This window comes from Rhopilema esculentum, chromosome 13 (genome assembly GCF_057945365.1).
Source record: "Rhopilema esculentum isolate cy_ngs chromosome 13, ASM5794536v1, whole genome shotgun sequence".
Taxonomy (NCBI): domain Eukaryota; kingdom Metazoa; phylum Cnidaria; class Scyphozoa; order Rhizostomeae; family Rhizostomatidae; genus Rhopilema; species Rhopilema esculentum.
In genome coordinates this window covers 1,753,720-1,775,367 of record NC_142827.1, presented here as the reverse complement: position 1 = coordinate 1,775,367, position 21,648 = coordinate 1,753,720, and the positions used below count along the sequence as shown (strand labels likewise).

The 21,648-nt window shown below is 36.7% G+C and overlaps 1 protein-coding gene across 2 annotated transcripts in view; it reads left to right on the top strand.

Annotated features, from left to right (window-relative positions):
* Positions 1 to 1,791: 1,791 nt before the first annotated feature.
* Positions 1,792 to 21,648, top strand: part of LOC135691864 (uncharacterized) — a 34,454-nt gene continuing 14,597 nt past the window's right edge. Inside the window, exons 1-17 of one of the 2 annotated variants that reach the window (XM_065209852.2) lie at positions 1,792 to 2,331; positions 7,197 to 7,353; positions 8,281 to 8,308; positions 13,650 to 13,758; positions 14,322 to 14,414; positions 15,317 to 15,380; positions 16,071 to 16,169; positions 16,637 to 16,737; positions 16,865 to 16,907; positions 17,425 to 17,520; positions 18,149 to 18,267; positions 18,552 to 18,704; positions 19,031 to 19,117; positions 19,539 to 19,787; positions 20,255 to 20,470; positions 20,997 to 21,202; positions 21,324 to 21,393. In XM_065209852.2, the coding sequence (XP_065065924.1) occupies positions 2,008 to 2,331; positions 7,197 to 7,353; positions 8,281 to 8,308; positions 13,650 to 13,758; positions 14,322 to 14,414; positions 15,317 to 15,380; positions 16,071 to 16,169; positions 16,637 to 16,737; positions 16,865 to 16,907; positions 17,425 to 17,520; positions 18,149 to 18,267; positions 18,552 to 18,704; positions 19,031 to 19,117; positions 19,539 to 19,787; positions 20,255 to 20,470; positions 20,997 to 21,202; positions 21,324 to 21,393 (2,214 nt within the window). In that variant the 5' untranslated portion in view covers positions 1,792 to 2,007. Of the gene's footprint in view, positions 2,332 to 5,158; positions 5,732 to 7,196; positions 7,354 to 8,280; positions 8,309 to 13,649; positions 13,759 to 14,321; positions 14,415 to 15,316; positions 15,381 to 16,070; positions 16,170 to 16,636; positions 16,738 to 16,864; positions 16,908 to 17,424; positions 17,521 to 18,148; positions 18,268 to 18,551; positions 18,705 to 19,030; positions 19,118 to 19,538; positions 19,788 to 20,254; positions 20,471 to 20,996; positions 21,203 to 21,323; positions 21,394 to 21,648 lie in introns of those variants that run through there. The other variant, XM_065209851.2, reaches the window with a different exon arrangement.

Genomic DNA, 21,648 nt, shown 5'->3' with positions numbered 1-21,648 from the left:
AACATAGTCAATAGAAATATTTCTATTGACTATGCTAATAAGTAAGAAAATCTAATTTTAACGTAAATTAAAAGCTATAATTGATTTTCTGAAGCAAATTATTTTAATATTTATTTTTTCCTATTTGATCCTTAATTTGATCATTTATTTGATTTTTCATTAATTTAGTTATTTATTCCACAATATATGACAAATGACATTTTCACCGTTTAGGTCTTGTACTCGCCTCTTTTTTTTAAAAACCTTTGCCTTGATTTGGATTTTAGTATAATGTTTGAAAATCTGGCATAGTTTCAAAATAGGTTTGGCATAATTAAATAATTTGAGATCTGCTCTCAAAAGAGCTCCGAAAGCTTACTGATGTAAAACAGGCATTCCGTAAAAGCTTTGATAAGCCCTGGGGAGAGCTTATTCATTTGTTGAGTCCTAGAGGAGGGTTTAAAAGAGAAGGCGGCTTATTAGAGAGGAGGCTTATTTATAATCCAAAGTAAAAAATGTTATAAAATGCCCTTTTACATTCTTTGTTATACAGATGTTCTCAAAAACTTTGCTAGCAGCTTCGAAGTTTATTAAAATTAATTAATTATAATGTCCTCATCTTCATCACAGTCACCAGGATCAATTGATAGTCCTTCAATTGATAATCCTGGGACATCTTCTAAATAAATTTCGACTGACTTGACTTGACTGAAAGGCACAACATGATCTTATCATCATCACACCCATCAAGATACCCACTCAATGCACATGATTCCTTTGTTTGACATCAGGGACTAAAGAGGGGGACCTTAATAGAGAGGGGGGCGTATTTAAAATTTTGTTTTATTATCAGCTGTCATTCAGCCTGGTGGGCTGCTTGTGCTCCCTCTGTTGACCATCATCCACAACATCCTATCCTGGATTTGCTAGCCTGCGCGCAGACTCTGTTGACAAAATTTAAAATAGGAGAAAAAGTGACTCTCCTCTTTTAAATTTTCGAGTCTGCACGCAGGCTAGGATTTGCTTGATATTGGAGGCTTGATAGAGAGTCAAAAATTAAGAAAATTTCACTTTGTTGGCAAATTACGCCTGTACACCCCCCTAAAGCACAATAGCCAGCAATTGCACTGCTAACAGCATAATAATTTAAGAACAATGAAGAACAATCCAGCCCCAGATTTTCGAATAAACAGCCAGCCAGAAGTTTAATTTACTGGTTCTTATAAAAGTGTGTTATGTATAAAATCGCTTCACTACTTTTTTTTTCATACAGAATGCCTTTATTATAAGAATGTGTATACATTTTTTAGTTTTTAATTGTTTGCATTACTTCACCAGAATGTTATTAAACAGCTTTGAAATATTTCAAATTATACCAGATAGGGATTGCATTTTTGTGTGTCTGGCATCCAGTTTGTTTGTTCTTTTGCATAACATGAAATGCGTGTGTCTTCATAATATTGTTGGGATCAATCTGTTTGATGCAAAGCTCTAATTCGAAGAAGCAAATGTACCATGAAAGGTATCTTTAAAGTCTTTTGTCAAAAGAAGCTTTGGAATTTCACCTTATTGATTTCACTGCTAAAGCCCTGTTTATAAACAGGACCAATATTTTGAGAATAAAGAGCTCCTCGCGTTCATACATAATGCCTTCTACAGCTTTCGGATAAACTCTTTGAATAAGTTGAGCTTTTGCATAATTTAATTTTCAAGTGTCTTTTATGAAGCACTGGCGTTCTGATCCTTGCTCAGCCAATCAAATGCTAAGCTCTTTCAAATAGCGAGCAGATGGGCGACGTCCGTAAGTGCCCTAACCTGGAGAGGCAACACTTGACTTGGAATGCAGAGGCCGTTGTAGGCCATCCAGTTTGTCAATTGTTGCTTGCACTTATGACGTGAGATAGGTCAGCATCGGAGCCTCTTTCTTATTTTTGACGAGTCTTAAGGATTCTTTTGACCAGGAGACTAATTACAACACGAAATATTGTCTGAAGCTTGTCCTGTTTTCGTCAGTATTTTATTCCCAGCATGGAGAATGAAATGAAATATCTAGTGGCCGACAAGGGACAATTGGCTGACCCAGTTGCGAACGCAGAATGGGCGGCAAAAAAACTCGTCTGGGTTCCCAATGAAGAACATGGTTTTATTATTGGAAAACTCAAAGAAGAGAAGGGCGAAAAAGTTGTTGTTGAGTTCGACGGTGGGCGAAAAGTTACTATGAGCAAAGATGACATCCAAAGAATGAACCCACCAAAGTTCGATAAAGTGGAAGATATGGCGGATCTGACATGCTTAAACGAAGCCAGTGTTCTCAATAACTTGAGGGAGCGTTACTACTCAAGTCTTATTTACGTATGTATGCTTTTTATTTTTTAATAATGATCATAAATCGATGAAGCTTTGCAGTTTATCTATCATGAGGAATGTATAAAAGATATGAGAAAATAATGTTTACATTTAAATGGGTAATACATAAAGTTCTAACTGAGTCCTAGTCATAAAATTGCCTGAATCGTTAATGCTAATAGGGGCGTGTGCTCTTACGTAAAGAAACCTCCTTTCGGATTATGAGTGTGAGGCGATTATATGCATTACGTCACTATCAGCCAGTAACTGTACTCTTTTGGTCTCAGCCTCTGATTGAAGGTCCCAACCTCGTTAACTGTCTTCTTTCGAATTCACAACCTAATAGTTTTTGAAATACCTGGCAACCGGGATGGGGGTAAAGTGGGTGAGCACAGATAGTTATTTGTCTGTCGGAGCGTAGGTTGATTGAACGGTGTCATCAAAACAATGGACTTTAGCAGCCCCCTTCTCCTTTCCCCCGAAGTTTTCCTCATTTTATTTGACTATTGCTCTGTCAGGACAAGAATCAGCAGTAAGTAGCCACAAGAAGACTTGCATTTCAATCAATGTTTGAAATATTTGCTTCACTGGTAATATCATCAATGCAAATGTGTGAGCCTCTTTTGAAGGTTAACCTAAAAACGACAAAATTTCATTCCAATTATGGAAAAGTTATAGAAATATGCTATATAAAAAGTACGTTTGCTGGTCAAATTTCATCTCTGGTCAAGCAAGGATACAGTGTATTTCTAATCTGTGGCAGGGAATATAGAGAAAAACTAGTACTCGAAGGGGTTGGCAAAAGCATGTCACAGTCATATTTATATAAAACTGTACTCACTTTGAGGTGGGACGTAGGGCAGGAGCACATATCGGGCTGCCTCCCACTCCGTTCAGGTACTCACAAATTTCTAGGACAATGTTGTATCAGGCGCGAGGGTGGAAGGGGCTGGAGGGCTAACCCCCCAAGATGGATAAAAAGACTATTGTTGGGTTTATGTGCTATATTATAGTTTGAATTTTTAGCCCCTTCCCACCCAGGAAGTTTCTCCTGGTCTCGGGGTAAGGGTGTATCGAATTTATTCAAACCAGTCTGGTAACAATGGAAAGTATTCTTGATTTTACTGCACCAGCTCAGCTCTAGAACGTAATTTTAATACAACTTTCTCAGTTACAGCCTACAGAAATTTGGCTGTTCCCAAGTTCTGGTGTTTTTCAATTAATGTGGCATCTCTATCTTTATTTTTATTTGCTTCCCCGGCTTCCCAAAGCACCATATTTTAGCGGCGTTCTCGGTGGCCAAACACTCTTCGTTAAAATAATTAGCCATAAATTGGCGAAGATCAATCAATATTAAATTTGCATGTCGATTATATATGTATGATATTTTTTCTGGTTATCTTTAGGTAAATGAGGTTTTATAGGCCTAAGAATGGAGGGTGTTAGCATATCAATATTACTAGATTGATTTCACTTCAAGCTGTGTGAGTCAATAGCTTCTGTTTTGCTAACAGTCTTTGACGCAAAGCTTTTGGACAGAACCAGCGGAAATATAAAAATCACCAAAAAAGGAAATGAATTAATATCACATTGGGCTGCCACTGTACACAAGCATTCAAAATATTTGGATTGACTTTTTGACAGTAAAGAACTGAAATTCCATTATTCAATACTGACCGACCGCAGAACGTAATCGTTTACTTACAAGTTTTTATTATGACTTCGTTAAGACGCTGGAAAGGTTTACACAGAAACATTTAGCACACGTCATTGGTAGACATTCAATAATTCGAGTCCACGTGGGCGTAGCCTGCCCCCTCTGCGAAGTAGTGTCTTCCTCTTGGGGCGTGTAACATACAAGGAAATCGTTGTGACGGGGGTAACCGATCAGACATCAATAACATTATCAAGATCTCCTTTTGTTTGAGTTGTTGAAAATATTATATTGTGAATGGTGGAACAAAGGTGGATTAAAAGCTGTGTGCTAGGGAATGATAAAATGCGAATTGGTCGGTGATATTTTATTCTTGTATCCCAATTCATTGCTTTTATTGAGGCCCATCAGGGCCCAAAGGACGGGGGTCGAGGGCCATAATCGCCATTACATCACAGAATAAGAATAATTATTCTTATTCAGTGTTTACATGTGCAAAGCAAAATAGCGTTTTTGCAAAATATCTAATTATTTTTTCATAATCTGCTCTTACCCCCAATTTCTAACTTGCACTGGAGCCCCCGCCTGTTCGTAAAGTAGAGGCGGCGTCAACAGCAATATTATGTGGTTGAATTAATTATGCCATTAAAGTATCTGTGGGTATATCATTACCAAAACAAGATGAATTTAAAATCACAGCATAGCACATAAAGCACAAGTGAAACATTGGATTTTAATCATTGGTTCAAGGCTTATATTAACCACAAAATCATCGCGTTAGAATATTTACGAAAGGGCTTGAAAATGCGAAGGATATAGAAAAATAACAGAACTATTATTTTTATTTGGAAATATTAACGTATAACTTTTTGCAACGTTTCATCTTTCGTTCAAAAATATCATCGTATAAATACTGTAAAATATGACAATAGATGAAATCTAATAAAAGTATTTTATTCTTTATTGTTTGAGAATTATAATGTAAGACGATAAAAATGTTTTGTAATTTGTTCAAATTTATTTTTTTGTTTTTGTTCCATATATTATGTTTATTATTTTGGTATTTACCCCCTGCAAAATGTATGGTTGGGTGTTACTTCCGTAGTGCATTGCCAGAATAATTTAGAATCAACCAATCACATTTGGAGCTGGGCTTGGTTTAAATGTAGGCGTTTGTATTGTACATAATTTCCATGTTCTCCCTTGCCGTGGGATTCACCTTCGATACAAGCTGCAGCCGCTTATCTGGCTCCTTAAAGCTATAATACGGATATTATACTTCTCAGAAGGGCGCAAGAGAAGATATTAGCAAAGGTAGATAGCCTTCGCCAACGCTAGCAAACATACAAAAGGACTTTGACTTACTTCCTTGAGAGTGGCTTAGGCCCGAATTGTTTCGCTGCACCAGTGACAGTGTAAAATATGGAGGCAGATCCCGATTTTAAGTTTTTGAAGGTTGATAGGACCAGCGTTGGTGATCCAGTTGCTCATGCAGAATGGGCTACAAAGAAATTAGTTTGGGTGCCAAGTGAAGAGCATGGGTTTATTGCTGCAAGCGTCAAAGAGGAGAAAGGGGACAAAGTTGTTTGTGAAATTGAAGGTGGAAGGAGACAAACTTACCACAAAGATGATATCCAAAGAATGAATCCGCCCAAATTCGAGAAAGTAGAAGACATGGCAGACTTAACATGCCTGAATGAGGCCAGCGTCTTGCACAACCTCAGGGATCGGTATTATTCAAACTTGATCTACGTGAGTATGCAAGGCCGTTAGTAAGGAAAACAAGGCTATCCGAAATAAACCATCCCAGCCTTTGGGACAAACTTTATTTAACATTACCGGAGCTATCTAGGGTTATCTCCCAATGTAATCAGTCTTCACCGGCTAGACAAAGAGGGTTAAAGATTCAAGGGGTATTTATTTGAAATATACGAAAGTGACCTGGAAGTCAATTCCACAGACGCGGCGCACTCAGGGCTAAACCTAGACTGGCTGATAATTTTCACAAGGTTGAATTTAATGCACCTGGGGAAAAAGTTTGTTTTTGAAATATATTGGTTATAAAATTTATTTGACAACGGTGCAAAATATGGAAATTAATCACAGGATGTTTTTTAATGGCACATCTTCCCATGATTTTTTCCCAGTCATTTCCTGCTAGTTCAGTTTGGTGCAACGGTTTCGTGTCCATTGATCTCTTCATCATCTATGCAGAGGAGTCGTTGAATATGTAATTAAACCCAGCGGTAAAACTGTGCATTTAATGCTTTGTCCCTGCCAACTCAATTCAAAGGCGAGACATAATTTCTAAGTCGTACCTGTCCCATTGTTTATTTAGTGAATGTGATAACCACCTTTATTGTCAGAACTTATTATGATGGCTTAAAGAATGTTGTTGTACTTTTTGAATTTTGTTATTCAGGGCAAATATATATCAAAGCTTGGTACCTGTTTTTTCTGTCAAAATTCTAGAAGCCATAAATTTGTGTCTAAGTTTTTTGTTGTCTAGTGTTTTGGTGAACTTTTAGCTTCTTGGCTATTTTTATATCTCTTGTCAAAAACTACTGATATACCTAAAGCTCTATTAAATATATAACTCTAAATTTTTATTTTCAATACCTCTTTAAGCAAATGTTTTGGTAGATCATTGTTTTTTTTCACTGAATAAAACAATTAGGCCTTTTCTAATTTTGTAATAAAAATATTCCCAATGTGATGTTGAGAATGTTTTATGCAAACAATTCTTTTTACTCAGTGTATTTGCCAGCTTTAGATTGAAGCCCTCTCTGGATTGAATGTGAATTAAGCATATAACTATTTCTATTTCTATGGTTGAGTCAAAGTTAAACTAAATTTTCATGAATATCTCTGTATTGCCTGTTAATTTGTATAATCATCAGTGAAGCAATAAGTTTATCAATCTTTTAAGGTAATATTTCAAAAAGCACTTGCAGTTAACAGTGCAATCAATGGTTTCTAAATGGAATTTTAAATCCTACCCTAGGGATTTTGCCATAATCAAGCAGTTGTTTCTTCTGTTTTGTCTTGAAAGACTTCGTCAGAGTAATATGTCCATGTGTATTTATGTATATATATATTTATTCATTGAGTCAATGCTATATACATTTTTGTATATATGTAAGTAAGCAAGCATTTTGCCCAGTTTTAATATGTGGTTCTATATATATATCAAATTTTTTTGGACAATTTTTTTTAGACTTACTCTGGCCTGTTCTGTGTTGTTGTCAACCCTTACAAATGGTTGCCAATTTACACTGACAATGTGGTTGAAAGATACAAGGGAAAGAAAAGACACGAGATGCCTCCTCATGTGTATGCCATTGCAGACAATGCTTACAGAAACATGTTGCAGGGTATGTATGCTTTTTTCTATATGAACAGTGTTCAAGTGCGGGATTGCTCTTGGCCTCATAGTTTTTTATGAGACAAGGTATCAAACTTTAAAGATCCACTGTCAACGAACAAGAAGCCTCTATGTTTTACAGGGTCTGTTTTTGTTTATCAACATTGTGCCTGCTCAATTTCTTGATTTTCTGTGTCAGAAAATAAAGAATACGTAGTTGTGTGATTCTTGAAGTGTTGGCATTCAGAAATTAATTTCAAATTCCATGCAATTTGCATAGGCATTAAGCTGTATCCAAGGACATGATTGTATGGAATGTCTGATAACAAAAACCAGTTCAGTTTCACATATCCCCATAGCTTTCATCATGCAAATTGTTTTCAAACTTTGCAAATTGCAATATTTTGTTTTTCTCAGTCAAATCTGATGTGGCTGATTAGCAACTTTCTATTCGTTAGCATGCATTCTACAAAACAGCTCTCTAACTGAAATCAGCAGCTTTGTTTGTTTGTTATGTTTACCTTCCTGGTGTATATAACTGCGCATATTCTATTTTCTGACACAGAAATTTGTGAAATTGAGCAGGCAGGATGTTGATAAACAAGAGAAGACCCTGTAAATTAAAGAGGCTTCTTTGTTGGTTGACAGTGGGTCTTTAAAGTTGGATACCTTGTTTAACTTATAACTCAATTGTTTCTAAATTCCAAGAATTTATAATTGTTTTATAAGAACTTATATTTGTTTCTAGAGGTTTTCTTTGCTATAACATGGAATTTCTGTTGGAACAAACAGATTTGCAATAAAAGAGCTTTTAACTATAATATGCGAATGACAAAGTTTTTTTAACTTTGTTTGGTTGATTTTTGGTATATAATTGGATAATTTGACATTTTGTGGGAAGTTTAAGTGTTTAATAATAATCTCTTATTCTCCACAGATCGTGAAAACCAGTCAATTCTTTGCACGTAAGTTTTTATGGCTTTTATGCATCCATCAGGGGGCAATTGACTGATCACTTAACTATAATTCCAAATATATATATTTCTAAGTTTTAGTTTGTTATTAATCTCATGAAAGATTTAAGCAGGGTAGAATAGCAGTGTTGCCTTCTATGCCCCAACTTGTGCATAAAATTTTTGTACATAAGATTTTTGTACCTTAAATTTTGCTGAAAGTTCCTTAAAACAATGCTCATTTCTTCTGCTTTTTCACATTTCTAACAGCATCATGAGAACATATGAGCCAAAACTCATTATAACTTTAGAAGCGCCATATTTTTGTAATTTTCTTAAGATAAGTCCTGTATGAATGGATTGACTTAAGAGATCGAAAGTTCAATAGCTTTCTCAAAGTATTTGATACATGTGGTACATCCTGATGCCATATTGATGCGAGAAAAATGATTTTTCACATTTTACATGTTTAGTTGGTAATCTTTTTGTGCTATTTTGCTGCAAACTTCAACATGTTGTTTTTAGCTTGTTAATTTTCTTACCCAAGTGTACAACACAAGATGATATCTTCATTACAAATTGTTACCTTTTAATTGCTTGTTTATAAAATAGTTTATCCAAGTACACCAAATAACAAACCCCTAGTTTTCTTGCATCTTTATTTTGGCTTCTGTGCCTATGAATAAAGTTTTGTTCTATTGTCAATGACCTCCATGGTCGAAGAATTTTGGTTGGTTTCATCCTCCAACTTAGGATATTATTTTTTAATAAATCCTTTTTCTGCTAGCTTCTTTGTGGCTTTGCAGACAGATTCCGATATAATCAGCCTTTGTGTTGAGTGTAGATTTTGTGTTGGGTTTCAATAAAGACAGAAATTGTTTGGTACCTTGGTTTGACTCCAAGGCACGTTCTTGACAAGCTCGGTTGTGTGGTTTTTATAGACTTTTAAGTCGATCTTTGTTAAGATATCTGATCTTTTTCCTCCCTTGTAGAGGCTGGTTGCCTCATGCACATTTTCTGTATCTTTTAGACATCATTGTGTTGAGTGAACACAAAGGTGTCATCACGTATCTTGATATGTGATATTGCTAAGATGTTTCAGTCATGAAGAGTCTGTTAGTGTCCTGCAAAAGAATTCAACACCAGACTAAATTATTTTACTGAATTTTCCTTTTTGTTCTAAGCCATTTGCACCTTTCAATTTGATAATAACTTTATCATTTTATAAGTATTGGTATTTGCTTTTCAGGGGCTAAACCACAATAAATTTTAATCATATATAATAAGTATAAGAAGTATGTTATGTTTCAAAAGAATATCATTTATAGCTACAAAAAAGAAACCCAGTTTTAATTTTGATAAACTCATGATTATTTTGAGAAACCAGTTACAAGTGACGACATGGCTATACAAATTTTCAGGAAAAATAGTGAACTCTCCCCCATTCATTGTTTTTATTATAACATAAATCTTATGGCCCCAAGCTTGTTGAACAGCCAGTTGTTTTCCCTTCATTTATTGTTCACAAAAGCATTATGTTTGATCATCAGAATCGGGCCCTGAGGATGTCCATATATTATCATTATCCATCTTGCATTCATATTTTGGCCAATCTCTTCATGGATGATTCAAATGTAGCAATTTTGTAAGAACCTCATCTCCTCTGCTCTTTGAGTGGCTGTTTTGTTGTCCATTGATTCAAGAGATCCATTGATTTGAGACTTAGTCTTAAGTCACCTAAATCTGACAAAAACAACCGATTTTCTTCCATTATTTTGAGACTCTGTCTTTACAAATACCACATTTGTACCGAATTAGTTGACTTTATACCGGATTTGACATCATAACCACTCTAAAGATAGTCATTTGGCAAACAATCACATTGACGGATCTATTCTGCATTTCACATTGCTATGGTCATGGTCATCGCAAAGAATGAAAGTGATTTAACACACAGTTGTAAACATGCTCGGACTTTCAGAAACCCTTCAGCTGACTTATTTGGGCGATCGTTTATTAGCTTTTGCAAACGCTGGCTAATCCTCCAGACTTTTTAACAGCTTTTCTTCATCGTATTCCTGTTTTGAAATAGCAGGATGTGGTCCAAGGTCTATTCTCTTGATCTCGTGTCAGGTACAATATGGTTGGTTTTAAAGCTTTACTGAAGCTTTTTTATTTGATTTGGCCTATTGTGGCTCTAGAAGAAGCTCTGCTAGAAGCACGAGGAGTTTGACTTTTCTGAAATTTTTAGTTTCCAAATTTTCAAACTTTTTTGAAAAGCAATGTAAACAAAGCGTGATCTAGGTAATTGTTTTGCTTTTTATGACCTTCTCCCCGGTCACGGGCTGTGTAACCGCCATTTTGTCTGGATTCTAGCAATAGATGGCTCCAGCTATTCTGTGACCGACTTTGGACGATCACTTGTTTCCAGCAGTTCTCGTTATTCAATGCTTATCTCTTAAATCGTGCGTAAAAGTGATGAAATTTCGGATGTGGTTTGGAATTCTTTTTCTAATCTTTTAAAGCTGGCTGGTTAAAGCGAATAGTCAAAGATTCTTTCCTGGATTTGCAGCAGACCTCATAATTGTCTTTTACTGTCAGTTATTTAAAACCTGAAAATGAGTTAAGCCATTTTCTATCCCGAAGCATTACGTTTTAGGCCCCTTTTACCGCTGTGTATGTCAGTAGAGCTACTTTTCGAACTTGCTCCCTATTCGTTTTTATCCATTTTCATATCGATCCGTTTTACCTGTTCACACTGCTCCGAATACATTTGATAACGGTGTGAAAACGATGAAGCGTTCACATTGTTCCGCTCTGGATGAAAGAGGAAAACGCCACGAACTGGTTCACAGACATTGCGACTGCTAATAAACTTTTCAAACAATTCGCTGCCACTATTATTCCTCCAAGTAGTGTACTAACTTCGAGTGAATCAGCCTTGTTAAGAAAAGTTGTTCAAATTGGCGCGGTCTAAGCATCTTGCTGTGTTGTTGTTGTTATCGTTTTCAAAAGTATCTGTTTTCGGTGTTCACACTGCGTTTTGCGTTTTCGAATATCTCCTTTTTCAAAGTGCGTTTTCAAAGGCTCCATTTTCGCAGCGGAGCAGTGTGAACGCAAGGTGAAAACGGATACTTTTTATCCATTTTTTTTAGAATCCGGGGCAATGTGAACGGGGCCTTAGGCTACTCGTTACTCCCTATTCGTTTCGCTCCGTTTTCGTTAATGAAAACGCTGTCCGTTCACACTTATCCGTTTTCAAATTATTACGATTTGAATACGGTAAGTGTTCACACTGCTCCAACAAAAACGCTGATGGTGGTCTCATTTTGGAACAGAGGCTTTCATGAATCCTCATCAAACTGGCGTCATTATGAATGAATTTAAATAAAAGCAAATCGTGAAAAAGATTTTTGTAACAGCTACCAGTCCATTGTGAATCCTCGATTTCAAAAGTTTGGAAATTTGGTGTGCTAGAAAGCACGTATTTTGTTAGCGTTTTCAAATGTATCGGTATTCTGTGTTCACACTGAAAACGGAGAGTATTCAATACGCACCGTATTCGAAAGTATCCGTATTCATCAGCGTTTTCAAACGACTCCGTTTTCATAGCAATGTAGTGTTAACGCAAGGCGAAAACGGTTTGACTCCGTTTTCAGTTGAAAACGGAGTAGTGTGAACGGGCCCTTAGAGAAAGCTTCCTTTCCAGAAAGCCTCATTTTACGTCCAACACCCCCTTGCACCGGTTCTTCTAGAGCATCATCCACAACTTTTGTCGAAATGATTAGAGAAGCCTTTGTACACTGGCATTAATGATAGTGGCAGTACAATGCCAGCAGGGACATAGTCCTATGAATAGAGAAGGGGTGGGGCACTTGCATGTAGTACTATAAATAGTCCAGGGGACATCTTGTCAGAAGTGTCTCAATATCAGTTTCTTGTTTTTCTGTTTTAGAAGCTAACCCCTTGAGCTGTCAGACCTTTACACCCCTGCAATCCCCAACAACACAACTCCGGGACAACTATACACTTGACCTCCCGGACCACAACATCCCTGAGCTTCCGGATCCCTACATCCCATGTCGAGTTTTCTCCATTAGCGTTACCCCAAAGATAAATTTCCAATTATTGAATTCATTTTCTAAACGTAAATGAACGTATCATTTTGTCACTAAACGTTGATGCTTCTGGACCATCTTGTTTCGGACTTTACTGCAACAACTGCACCCACATCAGCTTTATCTCGAGACATACTAAAGCACATACATACGGCTACTTCAAGTTTTAATCTTCCATTTCGCATTGGTAGCCGTTCTTAAGCCGATTGTTTCATAGAGCTATGAATCTTTTGAGATTGCGCTCCCACAGCTATGTCGAGCATTTAATCCCTAGATGTTTCGACTGTCTTTACCGTGTTTAAAACAAATTTGTGGCCGAACCGCATACCCGAAGTTGCGTTAAGAACGTCATAACCAGCGGATTTATGCAGGCATTGGCTTGTCGGTGTTTGACTTTTCTTGTTATCATTACCGAAATCGAGGCTAACAATGTTCTTCGAAATTAAGCAGCAGTGAACAAAGAGAATAAAATATTTGAAATTTTCTTAACTTCTACCGCTTTTAAGTATGATTTAAGATAAGATTTAGATATCGAGGATTGTTGAAACAAGTGGTTGACCAAAATCTGTCGAGCAAGCTTCAACATTAGCAAAATATACATGTTACCGTTTATACTGGAATTCACACGTAATGTTTCTAGGTACAGCAACTCGCCTGTGTAGAGACACTTCGCTTACTGAAAATTGCCACCGTTTTCTCACCGCCTTCACTAGGCAGCATGACAGGCACCAAAACAGTGAAAAAGAGCATGCAACTCATAATTTTTTTGAAAACGACCCTGGCAATTATTTCAACGTTTTGATGCCCTTGTCTTTGTTACTTCATGATAAATGCACGAAATCCTGATTTGAGAATACTGCTCAAATGCTTTGGCTCCTCCCGATCAGGCCTGGCCGTTTGAGGAGAGCCATGGCTCTTACTCCCCTCCAGGATCCCCTCAAATGCTACAAATTGGGTACAGATTGCTAGCTACAGGTTGCTCTCCTAAATTGCTCTAAAAAGCAAATTGCTCTTCTTGAAATTAATTTTTTCCTTTGTTTCTATTCATAATGTCAACCTGGAAAATACTAGGAGAGCTGTTAACTGCTCCCTTTGTAAAAGTCTTATGGCCAGGCCTGCTCCCGATTACGTACGAGTATGTCAGTTTAGAAATTTAGTACTTGAAGCAAACTACAAGTTTGCCAGTCTCTTTGTAATGTTCATTCTTAAATGTTATCTGCACGTTTTCTTTGCAGTGGTGAATCGGGTGCAGGAAAGACAGAAAATACGAAGAAAGTTATCCAGTATCTTGCAAACATCGCAGGAAGACACAATTCTAAGGAGGTCAAGGATCAATCTGGCCAGGTGGGTAACACTGACTGTTCGTGTGTGGATGGTAATATGAATCTTTGTTGATCAGCTGTGGACTGTTTGTGATAGGGATGCAGTTGCCCCAATCCCAATAAAATTTGACAGGAATAATCGAAATTTGTCAGTTGACTTCGAGAACACCACCTTTTTGGGAAGCAGGGCTTTGGCTCCTCAATTATTTGCCAAGTTTGCTGCATTGATGACGTCACATTTTGAGTCTTAGTATTCGAGTTAAAAAGCTTAGTCATGCACAGGATTGACTTAGATCGACATCAGCTTTTGCTTTCTCCCTATAACGTAGATCGATAAATACAATCAACCCTTGGAAAAATATCAGCTCTCAATTGCGTTCATTTATTTTAAAGAAGCTTGCTGTTTTCTTTTCAAATTCCTTATACAAGATGTTTATTGGCAAATTTGTTTCTTGTATTTTTAGACTTGACTGGCTTTTTTACGCTGCTGAAAAGTGTAAGCCCTCGATTCCTTCACCCGATTGGATAGAACAGAATATGAATTCCTTCACTTTGATTTAAAAGTTTATCGAATTTCTCTTCTAGGTCAAACTGGAGGTTCAGCTTTTGCAGGCCAATCCAATTATGGAAGCCTTCGGAAATGCAAAAACAGTGAAGAATGACAACTCATCTCGTTTCGTAAGTTCCTAATTTATGATAATTTAAGCAGGAATAACCGTATTTTGTCAGCTAATGTGATTGAAACCCCCGTGGAATCACTTCAAGGTTCTGAAGCTTTCTCAACCAAGACCATGCTTTGAAATTTTCCTGGAAAGGCAAAAGAGACAGATTGGATCAGTTTTCCTGAGAGTGTCACTTTGTTTGATATTTCCTGTTTGATTTAAGTCCATCTGATACTTTTTGTTGTCAATTTTTTTTAACCTTGCAACATTTAATACACTGATGAATATTGAAAAAAAAACATTTGGTTCCATTGTTTGGTGCCACCCACTAAATATTTTCTATGTTTGTAGATTCACTCTCCTATTAGAAAGATCCTTTTGTTTGCGAAATAGTGATGAATTCGAACCGTTGAAGCTGGGGAGGAGTAAATCGCCCTCATTAATTTTCAAAACTCTGTTTAAACAATAAAAAGCTATCTTTCTTTTGGCTTTTTGCATGTTTATCCCTCCAAAACCTGTTACAAACCTCCCCCATAAACTGTAATCGATCGATCGATCGCCGGGGACCATGCTCCTTGGTCCCCGGCGATCGATCAAACCCACGAACGAAACTGCTCTTCGCCTACGACGATCTGATATCATTATTATGATATTAACATGATGATATCGAGCGATCTTGGCACTGTCTTCCTCTCTTCCTTTGTTGTTCTTTTCTTTACTCTCTTAGTGTCTTAAAAAGCTCTCAATGTCGAATTCAATTTTATAAACATCGTAAATGAGAGAAGTTAGAAATTTCTAAGCATAAGAATATATAGATATGTGAACAAATTATTTTTTTATGCTTACGTATCCTCCGTATATACCTAGTGATGAAATGACAATAAATGTTAAATAATAATGTTTTCGTGTTTTGTTTAGGGAAAATTCATCCGCGTCAACTTTGACAATTCTGGATTCATTGCTGGAGCTTGCATTGATACCTGTATCCTTCAACGATATATTACTTTTTAAGCATGTTTATATTCAAACTATGAACACTTTTGTGTATAGAACAGGACAGGCAACTGTTGTACTTCTCTCTAAAATGAGCAATTGGCTTAACTGTTGTCTGATGAGCGCATTAAGCGTGAAACTTGGAGTTGTAACCTAAAACAGTCTTGTTCTATACACCAAAGCGTTAACAGCTCTGCCTATACGCCATCGAACACTTTGTGACAAACTGGTAAACAATTATTTGAATATATAGACACGGAAGTAGTACTTGCAAGTTACGATTTCCAAGAAAACAACTGCCCAGTATGATCACTGCTATTAAATTGCTGCTAAAATTATGTTGCAGAACATAGAATTTTTGAAAGCATTGCTGCTACTTTTTTTCATTATTAATTATTTGAGTGTTTCGTTAAATAATATTGAAAAATAGTAAGTAGACTGAAAATTTTTCTAGACGCTTTTTCCTGAAGATCAAAGTAGTCGGCTGTCTCATAGAGCAAGAATGACACAAAAACAGATGACATGTGACTGGGCCTACCACGAACATGGTCCTTATATTTTTCCAGTGCTATACACTACGAAGTTTTAAGATCTTAGTTTGTCCCAAGATATTGTTGACTCTGTTCTTGTGTTTATTGAAACTCATTTAGTCATGATAGCCCTTAATTCGTGGGCACAGATTTGTTGGAGAAGGCTCGTGTCGTCCGCCAAGCAAAAGACGAGCGTATCTTCCACTTTTTCTACCAACTGCTCAACGGAGCAAGCGCTGAAGTCAAAAGTAAGTTTGTGTGTATACATTAGTTGGTTATTCTCACGTGTTTCTCTGCAGTCTTGATCATGCAAGGCTATACTGTTTGTGTCTGCAAAAAATACATTTATATTTACTACTACCTATGGAATGCTTCGGAAGGTTGTTTTGAGGATACTGAGCAGCTTTAGATGTATAAGAAACCAACTTCACTATATGCTATGTTTTTTAATGTTTGTTTTGCCCATATATTTGTCCATTATGTATTGGTATTTGGTGTTTTAAAGTTGTCACCTATTTTCTTGGAGATTGGTGTCCCGCAAGTGTTCGAAATCAGAGTATGCTAATAACCCATTTGAATTTAGTCTCAGGTGTTTTCATCTTTTGTTTTTTGGGCAGAAATTATTTTCTACGGAAATGTATGTGAACTTATGTGATATATCTGAGTATGCAGTTTTTGCAGGGTTGACATTGAATTATTCCCTCTTTTTTTGTAGAGCAATTTCTGCTGTTAGACCCAAAGCAATATAATTTCATGTCAAATGCAAATCTGTTGGTGCCAAACATGGATGAAAAGCAAGAATTCAAAAACACGCTTGTAAGTTTCAATAACCTTATATAAATTCTCAACACCTTTTTCCATAAACAAGTAATTATTGCTCCTGTTTACCCTGTGTTTCAGCTTCGTGTCGTTTGCTTTACATATTTTGTTTTTGCTTTTGTAGGAAGCCTTGCGCGATATGGGAATCACCCAAGAAGAGCTGAATGGTAAGTAGCTTTGACTGCGATTCTGTCCAGTCCCTGTGTGCTTGCGTGTAGCTTATAAAAAGATTTATAATTGATTTATCGTTCATTGGGACATAATTTCAGATTTACGAGGTAGATCGCAAGGTATATTAGGCGAGACTGTGGGCCAGTTGGATCATTACGTCATAGGTGATAGGGGGTACTTCTTGTCGGCTGCATTTCTACATTTCCGCATTTGTCAGTACAGGTACTCATTCACTTCAGTCTATGGGGTAACTGACGGCTAAGATATTGGTTCGAAGCAAGACCAGCAGAGAGTTGTTGGTGACGAATTGTTTTTGATGTGTAAAATTACAAACATTGTAGTGAGCTCGATGGATCATCACAATTTGATTGTAAGATGGTATCGTCAACGTATATAGATATTTCACATCTATGTAGGTCAGTGTTCTCGTCTGAGTTCTTCAAGATTTTCGAAGATAATCCTCTGTCGCTATGATGCGAATTTCGAATGTAATAAAATGTTTTTTCTTGGCAGCCATCTTCAAGATCATCTCTGCCGTTCTTCTCTTTGGAAATTTGGTTTTCAAACAAGAGAGAAACTCTGACCAGGCAACGCTTCCCAACAATGAAGGTAAGTTCTGGTTCCAGTTATTTGGTTAGACTGCGCTGTGACAGATAAGGAGTTCTTCATGTTAGCTGTGTCCATCATAATCAATAAATACTTTTAAGCATGTTCAAAAGTTGGCATTGTGATACACAAGAACAACATTATGCTGTACGCGTTCTATGGTCACCTCAGGCAGGATTTTTACCCATGATTTGGGGCAATATCTTTAAGGGACAAATAATTTTATTTAAAGGCAGTCTGTCCTCTCCGCAATTGGCAAATTCTAACCTGAAAGCCTCGCCTTGAAAGAAGGTCTTCCTCTGCTATTTTAGCATCCGACACTTGTTATTGTGGGTGAACAAGACAAAATATGCCTAATCTTTATATCATCGAATCTGACTTAGTCGTTTGACACCAAAACAAAATTCACAGCAACTCGCTCAGGGAGAATACGCTTGTGTGGTTCTTAATTCTGATTGGTTATTTATGTATTACACTAACGATGCATGAATATCGTGGCCACGAAAAGAGATTCTGAGAACAATGGGGGAGAGACTGCCTTTAAGAGACTGCTTTTATCCCCCTTTAGATGTACAATATTAACATAAACTAATTCCTCTTTCATCTTTCATTTTGATGTTTTTAATTATAGTTGCCCAAAAGATCTGCCATTTGCTCGGAATGAGCATTGTTGATTTCACAAAGGCATTGCTCAAACCAAGAGTCAAAGTGGGACGAGAATTCACACACAAAGCCCAAACCAAAACACAGGTAATTAGAGACAGAGTTTCGAAATAATTTGATTTTTAAACAGCTTGTTATTTGTACTGCTTATTTTTTGTATTTGTACTTTGTATCAATGGCAAAGTTAGGATGTCACGACTTCAATTTTTATAGAACCGGGTAGTATCTGGTCTTCGGTAGAGGCTGAGATTCCTTTTTGCCAATTGCGATGGCTGGGTATTTTGACAGTTGGATGTCATTAACTGGAAATATCTTGCTCTCAGTTCTTTGGAATAAACATCGGTTTTGAGATAACTGTGTTCCTGTTGTAGGTCGAGTTTGCTGTAGAGGCCCTTGCGAAGGCAACGTATGAAAGACTTTTCAAATGGCTTGTTGCAAGAATAAACAAAAGCTTGGACAGATCAAAGAGAGAAGGATCGTCATTCATTGGAATTCTTGATATCGCTGGTTTTGAAATCTTCCATGTGAGTTTCGAAATTCGATTTAAAGTCCCCGTTATTGATTTGAGGCATATCACTCTTTTTACCTATATGTAACTTTGAGAATAAATTCTTTTAAGTTAAATGTAAAAACAATATTGGAACAAATTATAAGGTGATCAGACAATTTTTGATGTTCTTGTAAACGATTCTTATTGTTTTACCTGGCATTTGCTGAAATTATTTGAAGGCGGTTATCAATGACAACGTTTCGGGTAAAGAGGTCGTGTTATTTTTTATCATGAACTCTGACCACATCAAGTACAGAATTAATTACACCAGCTAGCTTAACACTTTGTTCATGTTTGTAGCTGAACTCCTTTGAACAACTCTGCATCAACTACACAAATGAAAAACTGCAACAGCTGTTCAACCATACCATGTTTATTCTGGAACAGGTAGGTCTCATCCGTCAAATTGATTGATTGACTGGTTGATTGACTGATTGACAATTTGACATTGATTTGACATTGACATCTTTCCTTGCGGTAGTGAGTAAAGATGTCGAACTACTTTCTATCTTTGAACAGTTAACTATATTCAGTATGTAACAGTGTTTTATTGCTGTACAAATTCATTGCCTTAAAGGCAGCCTACACGCTATTGTCTTGAACGAATTTTCATAGCCAAAAATAGCGCATGAATGACCGTTTGTTAGAGAGTGCCTATCGGAGTTAGGGATCCTTTATTGATATAGCATAGCATTTATGTTTTTAAATCAGACTATTAGTGTGGGTATAGATGTCTACATTCTATACCATTAAGCTTCCCATCAGAATGTGTGTTTTTCCTACCCACCATTCCTACCATTTTTCACAGGAAGAGTACCAGAAAGAGGGCATAGAATGGAAGTTCATTGACTTTGGCCTTGATCTCCAACCGACCATCGATCTGATCGAGAAGCCCATGGGTATCCTTGCCTTGCTTGACGAAGAATGCTGGTTCCCTAAAGCCACCGACAAAACATACGTGGACAAACTGCACAAGGAGCACAGCAAGCATCCAAAGTACTTGAAGCCGGATTTCAGAGCCACTGCCGATTTCCTGGTTATTCATTATGCCGGGCAGGTGTGTATGTGAATGTGTTAAGAATATTTAAGATTTATTTTGTGCTGCCAGAGAGGCATGGGCCAAATAATACTAGGTTGTTACTTCTATCTCTACATCTACGTCTATTCTTCGGTTATATCCATATTAGTGCTTTCATATTTTTTGTTTCGTCTTTCTGTATTATTTCCTACTGTATTTTCAAAATTTTAATAATTCCCCCACCGCTACAGATCCCTGATAAACTGTAAGTATTAAGAGGGAAGTTTTCTAATTATCCAAATGTTTACAATATATGGTCTTTTATTGTTAGGTATCAATACGTCCCTTTAAACTTATCGCTTAGAAATCATTCCAAGTAATTTAAGATCTTGACATTTTTCCTTGACAATATATTGATCAGAAAACGTCCAATAAGGCGGTTGGAAAGTAACTTACTTAAATATAGTAACAAAACCCCCTGATAATTGTGGGAATGTTCGTCCTAGGTCGATTATTCTGCCAATCAATGGCTGATGAAGAACATGGATCCACTGAATGACAACATTGTTAGCTTGATGGCAAACTCAACCGAAGCCTTCATTAGCGGACTGTGGAAAGACCAAGACAACATTGTTGGCTTGAACGTCACAGAAGGGTCAGACACACCTTTTGGTACCAGAACAAGAAAGGGCATGTTTAGAACAGTTGCACAGCTGTACAAGGTAAGGCAAATTTTCAAGCATTATGTATCTTCTATATTGGAGCTTTTGTATAAGTTGCTCTGTGAATGACTTACTGGCTTACACGTTTTCTTAAACATGTCGCGTCTGAATAAATTTAGACTCTGGCTAAATACCTTGTTTTGTTGATTCGAATAGTGGTGTGTTGTATGTCATGAAATATGTGTATGTTTCTTTTTCAACATTTCACAAGCTTCCATTTCTTCATCGTAGTCCTGGATGTTCGAAAATCGAAAAAGTTTTTATTTTTGTGTGTTTTATATGCCTAGATGAAAGTCAACACTGAAGTAAAAATTGAATAAATTTTTTGTCATTGTGTATTATAATGCTTTGAAATATAAAGTTTGGAAGTTTTGATGTTAAAGAAAGAAAACAATCGTTAATTACGGAGTTAGCCAGACGAAGGTTAGCCAAATTGTGATTAGGCCAATTATTAAGTAATTGTTTTTATAGTATCCAAATAATGTAGCATCTCTAACGTTTGTTTTGTATCTCCTTTGATGCGCAGGAACAACTGACCAACTTAATGAACACACTGAATTGCACAAGTCCAAACTTTGTCCGTTGTATCATCCCAAATCACGACAAAAGAGCGGGAAAAATCGACGCACACCTTGTTCTTGACCAGTTGAGGTGCAATGGTGTACTCGAAGGTATTAGGATCTGCAGACAGGGTTTCCCCAACAGAATTCTTTTCCAAGAATTCAGGCAAAGGTATTTTATTTGTTTCTTAAATTTGCTAGGAATGTTTGGCGTTTTAAAATGATTGAAGATAATCTTCATGCCACCTCCTATTTGTTAGAAAGAAAGCTGAGCTGCAATTGTCTTTTGTCAGGTACGAGATCTTGACTCCAAATGTTGTGCCAAAGGGATTCATGGATGGCAAGAAAGCTGCCCAAAAGATGGTAAGGGTTTTAGTTACTGTTCTTCAGTTTTGTCTTTTGTCATTCGTTTTAGTGGGTATAACTGTCAGTTAAATACGAGTGTTGCTTGAAGTCAGAAATATATAGAAATTTATAGTGATAAGAACAAATAAAAAAAACATTCATTTATGATCTAGCCTATTGATAATCTCCCACTAGGTTATTTTAAAGTAAGAAATATGTTGATGACTAAAATGAGCAAAAAGTTCATGTCGCAGGCAATTTACAAGCAACATT